The 12375-nt window shown below is 37.4% G+C and overlaps 1 protein-coding gene across 3 annotated transcripts in view; it reads right to left on the bottom strand.

Moving 5' to 3' along the window:
• The window catches only part of RELN (reelin), a 650203-nt gene that overhangs the window by 62149 nt on the left and 575679 nt on the right, over positions 1 to 12375 (bottom strand). For all 3 annotated transcript variants that reach the window (XM_090287313.1, XM_090287314.1, XM_090287312.1), the window contains exons 42-45: positions 9639 to 9859; positions 7921 to 8068; positions 5401 to 5659; positions 4302 to 4551 (exon numbers count right to left, since the gene is read on the bottom strand). In XM_090287313.1, the coding sequence (XP_090143439.1) occupies positions 4302 to 4551; positions 5401 to 5659; positions 7921 to 8068; positions 9639 to 9859 (878 nt within the window). The remainder of the gene's footprint in view (positions 1 to 4301; positions 4552 to 5400; positions 5660 to 7920; positions 8069 to 9638; positions 9860 to 12375) is intronic.

The raw sequence follows: 12375 nt of genomic DNA on the forward strand, positions 1-12375 counted from the left end.
TATATCCAAAGAATCCTGAAACACCAGTTCAAAAGAACCTATGCACCCCTATGTTCATAGCACCATTATTTACAATAGCTAAGTGCTGGAAACAGCCTAAGTATCCATCAGTAAATGAGTAGATCAAAAAACTGTGGTACATTTATGCAATGGAATACTATGCAGCAGAAAGAAAGAAGGAACTCCTACCATTTGCGACAACATAGATGGAACCAGAGAGAATTATGCTTAGCAAAATAAGCCAGGCAACAAAAGAAAAATACCATATGATATCACCTAATACCGGAAACTAATGAACAACACAAACAAAATAGCAAAATTGAACCAGAGGCATGTAATCAAGGAACAGACTGACAGTGACCAGGGTGGAGGGGGGAGGGGGAGAAGGGGAAAAGAAAGGGAAGGGTCTAGTCAAGGAACTAGTATTAATGACCCATGGGCATGGACAAGAGCATGGGGATTTTTGTGAGGGAAGGGGTGGATGGGGTGAGAGGGGAGCAATGGGGAAAAAGTGGGACAACTGTAATATAAAAACAGTAAATAAATTTACCAAAAAAAAGACTGCACTAAGCTATATTAGAAAGTACACATGGCTGAGCTTATATGGCAGAGTTTTAGTCCTGGTGTTGATGTGGGCTGACCATGTCATAACTTACTCCATGAGTTCTCATTAACCTTCCATGCTAATGAGGGAGTAGATATCTTGGACCCTAATGTTCTTTTCTATTTTCAAATTCAGCACTCTGCTCTCCTCCATTAGATGCAAATATTACCTGTTCAGGAAGATCTTCTCACTGTTTCCCCCATAGAACAGGAGTGCTCCTACCTCTCCTTCTTTGCTTATGCTGCCAGACAGCATGGGATGTTCTCTCCTCTCCATTCACCCTTCAAATCTACTTCAACAATCAGTGCCACTTGGGACTTAGCTCCTTTATGAAATCTTAACAAACCCCTTGGATTGACCATCCATTGGTCAGTTCTTTCTCCTTTGAACTGTCACCACATTTTACATCAGTACCCCTCCATGGAGCATTTGATTTAGTCATTTATTGGACTTTAACCTTTTAAAAATATACCTTCAACTAGACTGTACCTATTGGAGACAGGGTGTGTACCTTGTATTTTTCTAAGTTCCACTCCTTCTGTCTAGTTTACTGTTGGCTGACTGTTTGAATCTGAGGTAGGAAGAGTACTTCTGGGATTCCCCCTATGATATGTGCATTAAGTTAAAACTAATGAAAATATGGATTTTGCATGACTGTGGGAGCAACCAAATTCCTCAGATTTTGGTGTTCCTAAGAATCTAAAACAGAACAAGGCCTTTGTGAACATTCCACTTTGAATCTCTTGGAAGTAGAGTGACATGAGATGGTGAAAGACAGGAGGCCCCAGAATTCTGATATGTCTGCAAATTCTCATAAAGGGTTCACGTATGTAATAATGTTTTTATTTCTCCTAAGATAGGTCCATGAGTGTGTGTATAAAGTATGGGTGAGTGTGAGTGAGTGCATCACAATTTAGAGGCCAATATGCAAACTTGTCACCATAAATGAGGGTGGCAAAGAGTAAAAGGCTCAACAAGAACCAAATTTTATGATTCCTGGGGAGATGTAAAGTAAAAATAAGTGGACTAATCTAAAGCCCCATAAATGAAAACCCATGTATATACAGATTTATGAGAAAATCCTACTGCTTATGCTGGCATTCTCTAGGTGCTTAGATTCCTTTATTCCATAAATCTGATACTAAAAAATTCTGGATTACTAAGAAGTGATAAATTTGAGGTTATTATTTATATATAAAAGAAGTTTTTATGTACATATGCTTAAAAATAAGCTCACATTCTAATGCTTTAAAAAATAAAGTTCTAGACATCAAAATTCCAACTAAACTGCAGAACAACCACCATTCAGAACTGCTTGAAATCTAGCTGAATGGAAATCCTAAAACTACAAATTAAAGAAGCCACATTGAGACTGGTAGGTGGGAGTGGAGACACGTGTGGTGGAGAAAAATCAGAAGAGATATCTAAGCAGCAGAGGTACCCATCAGGAGCAAGGTATCCCAGCCCCAGACCAGTCCCCCCAGCCCAGGGTTCCAGTTTCAGGAAGAGAAATCCCCGTAACCTCTGGCTGTGAATTGGAGGGGAGGAGAAGGATTGTGGTTGAGTGAGAATAAGGGCTTCTGGAGTCCCAAGCAGTTCCTCTTAAGGAGCCTTGGCATGAACTTACTCAAACTTCCTCTGAGCTCCAACACTAGGGCAGCAGGTTGAATGGAACCAGAGACATATGGGGAGGAACTGAATTGTCTGGCATTAACACATCTTTCTGCCAGAAAAAAGTGCTGGCATAAGCTATTGTTCTTTTGCTGAGCCCTTTATCCACAGAGTCAGCAGATGGGTACCATATCTGAGACTCCATCAACCTGGCTCACACTGTTTGCCCCACCCTGTGTGATTCCCTGAGACCTCACCCCACCAAACTTGTGGCCCCACCCAAGCTGTTTCCAGTGGCTTATCCAGACAAATGGCCTATCTTGGCTAATGCCTCAGATTTTCCTAAAAATCTCTCGAACAAGCAGCATCTGGCTTCAGCGTGCCCTGTCCTTCTTGCTAAGTGGCTCCAGGCCTGGCATTTGTGGCAGTCAGCCTGAGATCAAAGCTTGGCCTCATCTGGGCCCCTTCAAGCCCAGAACAACTAGCAGCCATCTGAAGATCACTTCGTAGCTCATTCTGAGTGGCTGCAGGCAGAACAAAGGCAAGGCTGACTCTACCTCCGAGGAGGCTCCAGAGCCAGCACAAGTAGTGAACAGCTTCAGGCCACATCCAAGCATCTCCAAAAGTGACACATTCAAGGGAAGACTCAGTGGGCACCAGAGCCCAACCAAAGTTAAGTCCTTCTCTGTGGGGTGGGCCCCTGCAGAGCTGATCCTCCATGGTGATCAGAGGTTGGTGTTCGGTGGTTGCAGCTAGTCCTTGCAGCTGATCAGCCTGGGGGTAAATCCCTCCCATTGATGTGCCAACAGTGATCAAGGCTCAACTACAACAGGAGGGTGTACACAGCCCACATGGGGGATAAAGGGTGGGGGCGCACCTGGAGTTTCCAGCCTGGGTGATTGAGGAGGCTGTACCACTGGACCCTACATAACACCTACTACATTAGGCCATACTACCAATACATGGAGTCAAAGCAGCTCTGTCTATTACACAGAAACAAACACAGGGAGGTTGCCAAAGTGAGGAGACAAAGAAACATGACCAAAATTAAATAAAGGAAGAAAGCTCCAGAAAAAGTATTAAACAAGATGGAGACAGACAATCTACTAGATGAAGAGTTCAAACACTGGTTACAAGGATGCTCAATGAACTTACTGAGAACTTCAATTAACAAATGGTAAGCATAAAAAAAGGACATGCAAGCCAAAAAAGAACCAATCAGAAATGAAGACTACACTAACTGAAATTAAGAATAATTTACAGGGAATCAACAACAAGAAGCTGAAAATCAAATCAGTGAGTTGGGATATAAAGAAGTAAAAACACCCTATCAGAACAGCAAAAAGAAAAAAGAATCCTAAAAAATGAAGATAGTGTAAGAAGTCTCTGAGACAACTTCAGGTGTACTAATATTTGCATCATGGCGGTGCTGTAAGGAGAGGAGAGAGAAAGAAATTGAAAACCTATTTGAAAAAATATTGACAGAAAACTTCCCTAACTTAGTAAAGGAGATAGACATAAAAAGTCCAGGAAGTGCAGAGAGTCCCAACAAGATGAACACAAAGAAGGTTCCACCGAGACATACCATAATTAAAACACCAAAGGTTAAAGATGAAAAATGAACTTAAAAGCAGGAAAAGAAAAGCAGTTAGTAACCTACAAGTGAGCTCCCATAAGACTGTCATCTGATTTCTCAACATGGGTGAAAAGGGTGAAGAGATTAAGAAGTACAAATTGGTTGTTTCAGGATAGTCATGGGGATGTAAAGTACAGCAGAGGGAATATAGACAATAATATTCTAATAATTATGTATGGTGTCAGATGGATACAAGATTTATCGAGTTGATCACTTAGTAAGTTATATAATGTCTAATCACTGGGATATACACCTGAAAGTAATATAATATTGTTTGTCAACTGTAATTGAAAAAAAAAAGATTAAAAAATAAACTCCTAAAACTCAATTTACATATATTTTTGAAGACTGCAGTTGTGGTTTGTCTTAAAGTGCACTTGTGTTTTATTTACAGACTTATCAGAGATTGCCATTTACACATCTGTCCCTACCTGGATATGGAATACTTACCGTAACAAGAGTCTGTGACTGAGCAGGATGCAGCAAAATCTATCTGCAGAAATGAATCCTCATTCACCGCAATGTCTGTGGTGACTACATAACGGGTGCTGGCCTTTTCGATGAAGACCAGGGCATCACCAGTAGAGCCACACACAGGCATCTTAGTGCCTCCAGGGTGAAGTAGCCATTTCCTACTATCCAGAGTTGTGAAATCATCCTCCAAGATTGTATTACCAGAAATATTTCCTCCAATAAGAATCTGAAATGTATTTAAAAAACCCATAGATTTTCAACTGGCTTTTAAGGTATGAGAAAGTAGAGTCTTTTTTGTTTGCTTTTAGCTGTCAGATTGCTCATAACTGGCATTATACAGCAAACACAATATTAGTGGCCCTTTCAGAAATCCCTTGTTTATGTGGTCTGCTTGCCCATCCGGGAAGAAGCTACAGAAAACAAATCAAAGGATTGACAAAACCATTCACAGCCTTCATGGGCCAAATTGTGCCTTTGGAAACTACATGTGCCCAGGATAGGAATGCTCAGTTTGGCTTACATGTAGTTATTTTTCATGTAAAATTTCTATTTAAGGACAGTTGAAACCTAAGGCATTTCAATTTAATTCTTTGTATGGCTTCTCCAGTTTGTTAACAGGTTCTATTTGATACACATTTTATTATGTATGAAGATTCTTTAGAGTTGTCCATAGGCTGTTAGGGAGATTTATTTATGTTTTTCTTCAAAGGCTGGGAAAGAGGATTTGGGAGTTACTGCATGTAGCACCAATGCTAACTTGCATATTTCCCTTGTCAAAGAATTATAACGTTGCTTCACGCTTGATAAAGTCCTTCTATCCATATGGCAGAATTCTCTCTGGGCAGGAACTGGGCCCTTTGTTGTGTCCTTTATTTTATAGGTTCAGGCAATTGAAGGAAAAGAGAATGAAAGGAAGTTATATGCCATATCTAATCTAGTTGTGTGCTCTGGGGCAAGTCACTCAACTGTCCATCCTGAGCTTCTTCTACTGAACTAATGGGTTGCACTAAGTGCTATCTAAGGCCACATTCAGCTCACGTGACAAAATTATAGTAGTTATCATAAAGGGACTGACCTGGTCGATAACCCAGGGACTATAGAAGTGCCCATTTTCAGATGGTTGCCACCAGCGAAGGCGAGTGGAAGCAGAACGGGCTTTCATGGGTATCTCCAGGGCAATGTACCTGCCCACATTGCTGGAGTTGCTGAAAAGGAACTCTTGAAGGAGACTCCATGAGAGGCCGCCATTGAGAGAATATTGCAGAAGCACGGGTTGGCTCCTGGGATCTGGAACACCTTTACCACATCCCAGTCTCATGAAGAACTGCACAAATCTGAGATGAGTAAATTTACTGTAGACATTTACTTCAGTGAGACATTCACACCATTAGCAAAAGACAAGCACACAGGGTAATCAGGGAATGCATGGTTTAATGAATATAATAGCTTAATGAATGTCCAAGGAAATAATTTCAAAGCCTGATTTTCCTTTCTAATGTGAAAGGGAGTTAATAAAATGTGAAATCTGAAAAAAGGCAATTCTTCACCCATGTTATATTTCGTGCCCCTCCACAGAGGTGAGTCTGAGGGAAGTAGCATTCACTGTGCCCTTTGGCTATTCCATAAGAAAATGGGAGGGGTTCACCAAGTTTGGGAGTGTGTATTGTTATCTATTTAAGATAAATTTGGATCCTTTTCCTTAGTATCTGAAACTGGGAGAATATAATTTATGCAGTTTATATCATTTATTGGCAAAATCGTCCATTCTCAGGTTATATCAGTAGTTTTTTAGATCTCATTTTATTGATTTTGGGAGACAAACTTAAATTCACTAGTTGCTAACACCTCCTTGTAAAAGGCCAGGCATCTTTTGAAAGAATTGTGTCAAGCCTGGGCCCATTTTCTGCCTTTTTTTTTTTTTTTTTTTGCCAGGGGCCGGGGAGCATTAGTGTGGGATGGTTGGTGGTGATGGTGGGCTGTGCCAACTTCTGACTATTGCTGGGTCTGCAATGCACAGTACTGGCCATCAAGAACTATGCCAGCCAGCCAGTGCAGCCTGTCCAGCTGGCAGTGAGGTAGACAGAGTGACAGCAAGCAGCTGGGGTGCCAAAGAAAACTAGCTCACATGTTATCATTGGCAGGCAAACTGCTGGTGCCTGGCTGGTCTGGCTGCTGTGCTACCTGGTAATGCAGAACACACACACACCCAACACACACACACTCAATTAGGCATGCATATCACACATATGAAATATATTGGGGCTTATAATAAAGGTTATCAGTTCCATATATAAAACCATGCATTCTTCATGGGTTCCTCCTCTCTCTCATCTCCATTTACTAGGCATTTATTTGTCTCGTAACTTGAGAAAATGAGGATTTTACATGGAGCATTTTGAGGTCAATATATGCAAATCCTACACAGCATGCTACAGAGATGAGATAAATAATGGAGCTTTTAACATTGGATTAATAAAAATATAATGGTTAGTGCTTAGTGATGTTTATATCTATAAAAATAATAATCATTCACAGAGAAAATCTTTTAGCCAATTGTTACCTTGTATTGGGAAAATATTTATATTAATTTAGTCACAGATAAACCATATAAGATTATTTAGAAAAGCCCAATAATTTCTAAATTAGACAACTCAGCTGCCAATGATAATCTGAAATAAAGAGCATTAAATTAAATCATATGCATTAAAATAGGATGGTGATAAATAAAATCTTGCTTCTTATAACTGTAAAATTATTATCTCACAGATAGAATTGCATTTTCTATGAAGCATAATCAAATTTAAAATTCAATAAATAAATATTTAGGAGGAAGAGGAGGATAATACGTTATATTTTAATTTATTCTGAAATGTTTCAAAAAACAAAAAACAATTTTTTTGTTCACTTGCAAAATTAGGTCAGGGTTCCATTTTACACATATAAATTGTCTTTTTTATTTTCCTGGTTAAGTGTTTGGAGTATCAAATGATCAAAGGATACACATTTTGACAGGACTAATACTCTGAGCCAGTTTAAAATGTTTGCTTCTGAGTCACTGTGCTCAACTTAGAAAATGAGTGCTTAGTATGTGTGAGCAAACCATTGGAAAGACATGCTTATAAAGAATAAGGCTACACTTCAAATGTTCTTAAATTGATAATGGATGTAAAATTAATTGTGAGTAATGTGAGGATGTAATGTATTTCAATTAAGCTTTCTACTAAGCATGGCATAAATAATTTCTACACAGTCCAAATGCTAACAAAATATATTTTGTAGAAGACGGACAAACACGTAACATTATTTTCCTGAAGTTAAACTTAAATATTGTCATTTCCTAGGCACCATCTTGAAAAATACAAGGTATTAACTCTTGTCTATCTGTATTTCATTTCTGATCTAGTTATTGCACAAATCTCTCAGTTTTAGAATGAAAATTACATAAATTGTGTCTTACTGGAGTTTTTGATAAGAGAGAAACTCAGCATTTCCAATGGAAGACCATTTTTTGAGATCTCTGCTTGTTTCTGATTCATTTGTGTTCTGCCACTATACATTACAATGTAATTTTTGAACAGCATTCAAAAGTGATTACCTAGCATGTGATAAATCCAGATCTCGTGTCATCAACATGCGCAAGCCCTCTTCATTGAAAAAGAGGTTGTTTCCACTGGAAAGGATTCCACACTTCCGAGATGGCTTTCCACCACTCATTAATAAAAATCTATCAGATTCTAGCTGACCTGAAAAAGGTGAAAAATGTGATTTACGCATTACTCCAATTACAGTCATATTATTTTTTTTAAGGAATATGGTAAATGCTTTGTTTATTTTTAAAACATAAAGTCATAAATATCAAAGTCAGAGATTTTGGGATAAGAGGCCTCTTCAACACTTTAGCATGTCTGAATTGTTTAACCTTCACTATATAATTTAAGGGTCCACCTGACAAAAGGAGGGGGCGCTTTCCTGAGTATCTATGGTCCAGCCATAGATAGGCCCCTTCTTACTATGCCTCTAAACCTCAAAAAACACACTGGCTTGTCAGTGAATGAGGGAGGGTAATGTGGCCTTTCCACAAGCTTCACTGTGTCCTTGCTACTTTGAGGGCAGTATCAGACAAGTGTTACATATTTTTAAAAGCACAACCTTTAATGGAAGAAATTTCGGTATAATTTAATATTTCCTATTAAACAATATCTTTCAAAACCAGCTCTCAAATCTCCTCAGATAGTCATCTTATATCTACTTCAGTTTTTTTATTATGGTAAAATGCACATAACAGAATTTACCATTTTCATTATTTTAAAATGAACAACTCAGTGGCATTTACCACATTCCCAGTGTTGTGTAACTATCATTGCTACCTATTTCCAGAACTTTGTCATCATCTATAAAGAAAACCTTGTCCCCATTAGGCAGCCACTCCCTATTTCCCTCTCACCTAGCCCCTGGTAACCACTAGTCTGCTTTCTGTATGTATAGATTAGTCTATTTTCAATTATTCATATAAATGGAATCATATGATATATGGCCTCTTGTATGTGACTTCTGCATCTGCATAATGTTTTCAAGGTTCATCCACGTTGTAGCAAGTACCAGTATTTCATTCCTTTTTATGGCTAAATAAATAATGTATTGATATACCTAAGTATAATTTTAGATGTACCTTAAAACCATAAATACAACAATTTTACAGACTACTTGGGGAAGAAAAAACTTTAATCCCACTACCCTAGCACAGATAGTTATTACATTTATTTAAGACCCTCTCTTATGAGGACATTTTCCCATAGTTTTATCAGAGTGCATATCCAAAGAATAAATAATTGTGAATAATTTCAATTATTACATCCATGTTGTAACTTTATCTTCAAATACAATGATGTTAGGTTATAGGTATAACTGGGTTATAGGTGTAACTGAGTTATAGGAAATGATAAGAGGCTACTAAATGGGTTGGTTATGAAGCAATGTAAAGAATTTATACTCTGGAAACTTGTTTCCTCCACCAAAATTAGCCCTCTATAGGAATTTTCTAAAATTACCATTGAAGAGAAATTACATGTGAAAAAGAGTGGTGAAAATAGTCTTAGTTTTTCTCTATTATGCTTTTGTTCACTCTCACTGACCATTGTTTCAAAAATGGAATCCAATAAAATTCAGAACTAAATGAAGGCTTGGGTAGTTTCAGTTGTAATGATAAATAATGAAATATTAAAGTATAAATTAATGATTACTTCTATATTACAAATTGTGTTTAATATGTAAACTCTTTCACAAAGCTACATATAATTTATAAGAAAAGATAACCTTCAAAATCATCCTTGAGAAAATCAGGATTTTTGGTGCTTATTTTACAGGTTGGACCTGAGTAGCCAGGATCACATATGCACTTGCTTCCATTGATACAACTCCCATGTCCATTACACATCTCTTCACACTGGGGACCAATGTAGACATTATCAATAGCCCATGTCACTGGCTGAGAGCCAGCAGGGTAAAATCCTTGGTACCATCTAAAACGCACAGATCTGGAAAAGAGGTACAAGTCTTTCAAAATCTAATCAACAGAACAACATACCCTCAAAGTAAGCACATCTAATCAATGAGCAGTGGGCAGTTACTACCATTGCACCACACTCAAGAAATAGGAAACATAATTCAACATGTTAGGAACACAAACTCCATTCCTTAATCTATGGGATTTGCCGATAAGGTTCTTGCTTCTAGTAAGCACTTCTCAATTCTATCACTATGTCAAAATTCCACCTGAGCTTCCAACTTTTTCAATATTGACTTTCTTGGTGAAGCTTTCTCCATCCCTACTATTTACGGTCAGCATAACTAATCCTTTTTAAAAATTGAGATAAAATTCACATAACACAAAGTAACCATTAACTATTAAAGTATACAATTTGGAGGCATTTAGCAGATTCACAGTGTTGGCCAACCATCACCTCTATAGACTTTCAAGACATTTTCATCACCCCAAAAAGGAAACCCTGTGCGCATTAAGCAGTCCCCCTAACCCCTGTCCCTAGCAACGACTAATCTACTCTCTATCTCTATGGATTTATTTATTCTGGGTTTTTCATATAAACGGGCTTATACAATATGTGACCTTTAGCATATGGCTTTATTCACTTAGCAAGATGTTTTCAAGGTTCATCCATGTTGTAGCAAATATCAGAATTTCACTCCTTTTTATGACTAAATAATACTCCATTGTATAGGTATACCAACTTTATTTATCTATTCACCAGTTGATGGGCATTTGTTTATTTCTACCTTGTGGTTATTGTGAATGGTGCCTCTGTGAACATTCATGCATAAGTACTTGCTTAAATACCTGTTTTCAATCTTTTAGGTAAAGTAATGAAATTGTTGGGTCATATAGCAAATAACTGACTCTTTAATTAGCCCCTCTTGCTCTCTCTAGTCCATAATTTTGATGGAATTTCCATTATTATAGTTCTCACAGGTGCACATATTTAAAAGAATACCTATTTTCCCTATTGGCTGTGAACTCCTAGAGGTCAATCTCCATGTCTCTTTCTTCTTTGCAGCTTCCATGATGCCCTGTACAGTGTTCCGGATACACTGGATGCTCAATAAATGTTTGTTGTATATCATTTGTTATGAAAAGCCTTAACAGCCAAACTAAGGTGTTTGGCAAGAGAGAGAGCCCCAAAAGGTTAAAAGAGAGGAGTGACAAAATCAGATTTATTTTTAGACAGATGTCTCTTATTTCTTAATTTCTTTTTATATTAAAGGTAATTTTTCTTTTTATCTGTTAGTGAACTGTCTTATATTGTTGATGATAAGTTAGCCCCTTGGAAATAATCTACTTATTTAGGTAGAAGTCCAGAAATAATTTAGCATATTTTATTATGTAAAAAACTCAGTTCAAAGAAGATGAATTTATTTTAAGAGGGTACAGATATAGAGATGACATGCATATTTATTTTGGTACCCTGTGAATCTGTCCAATTTTCAATTATCATAGAAACCAAATTCAGAATAATTTCTTAAACAGAAATTAGAAGTCAATATCAGAAGCCTTTATTATATTTCTAAAGTTTAGTAGAGAGTAAAACAGATGGTGTCAAGTTCCCTCACATAATTTCAACTCTAATTTCATTGTTTATATCAAGACTCTAACTATATTAAGCTGCCCCAAAATGCCAGTTCATAATTAAATTTTACTTTCAAATACTTATCAGAGTTTAATCTTGGCAAGAAGCTCTTCCTACCTTTTGAACTTTCAGACTGCTGAGTTGAGGGAAATGACTGGAGTTTTCCTTTGAACAAAGGCCTGCATGGATTTTTTGAACTTCCTATTTATTCAAATGTTCTGAATACAAATGAACCACCTTGGTTGGATATTTATTATTGTTCACCTGCCTTGACACAGAAACTGCAAGTGCTATGATAAACGGGCTGAAAGGTCTGGTCTCACTGTGGTTGCCTTCTGCTGAAATCTTATTTTGAAAATTTCTCACTGCTACCCCCACTGGTGAATGTCAGCATCTGTTTTCCTAAGTCAGTGATATTCAAAAGAATCTGTTCTTTAAATGTAAATTTAAAGTTTCAGGCACACAATAGTGCTTTCATTAAATAGGAATTTTTGTTGACTCATTATGAAGCTGTATAAAGCAAAAGCAATTAGGAGTTTTAAAGACAAAGACTATACAAAAAGGACATGAAGGTGATGTGGATAAAATTCAATGAAAGCTCAATACTTTTGCTTCAAATGAGAATTGACTATATCGGGAGGCATAAATGGCTATTTCAGCACTTGATAATATTTAAAGTATTTTGTATGGTGCCCATTGTCCAGAGAAGATACTTTAAACATGGGTTACACATTTTTTTTTAGCATCTAGCACTTGTGCCATTATTATGTACCATACTGAATACAAACCAAGGAATGGTTCACTGAGTTGGAGAAAATTTAACTTTGGCCTTCCAACAATTCATGCCTGTGTGGATTTTAAGAAGTCTGAATTCTTTTTCTGAAACAAGGGCTAGACAACACAATGAAAGC

The sequence above is a fragment of the Furipterus horrens genome, unplaced genomic scaffold, assembly GCF_987537825.1.
Source record: "Furipterus horrens unplaced genomic scaffold, mFurHor1.1.pri manual_scaffold_9, whole genome shotgun sequence".
In the NCBI taxonomy this organism is placed as follows: domain Eukaryota; kingdom Metazoa; phylum Chordata; class Mammalia; order Chiroptera; family Furipteridae; genus Furipterus; species Furipterus horrens.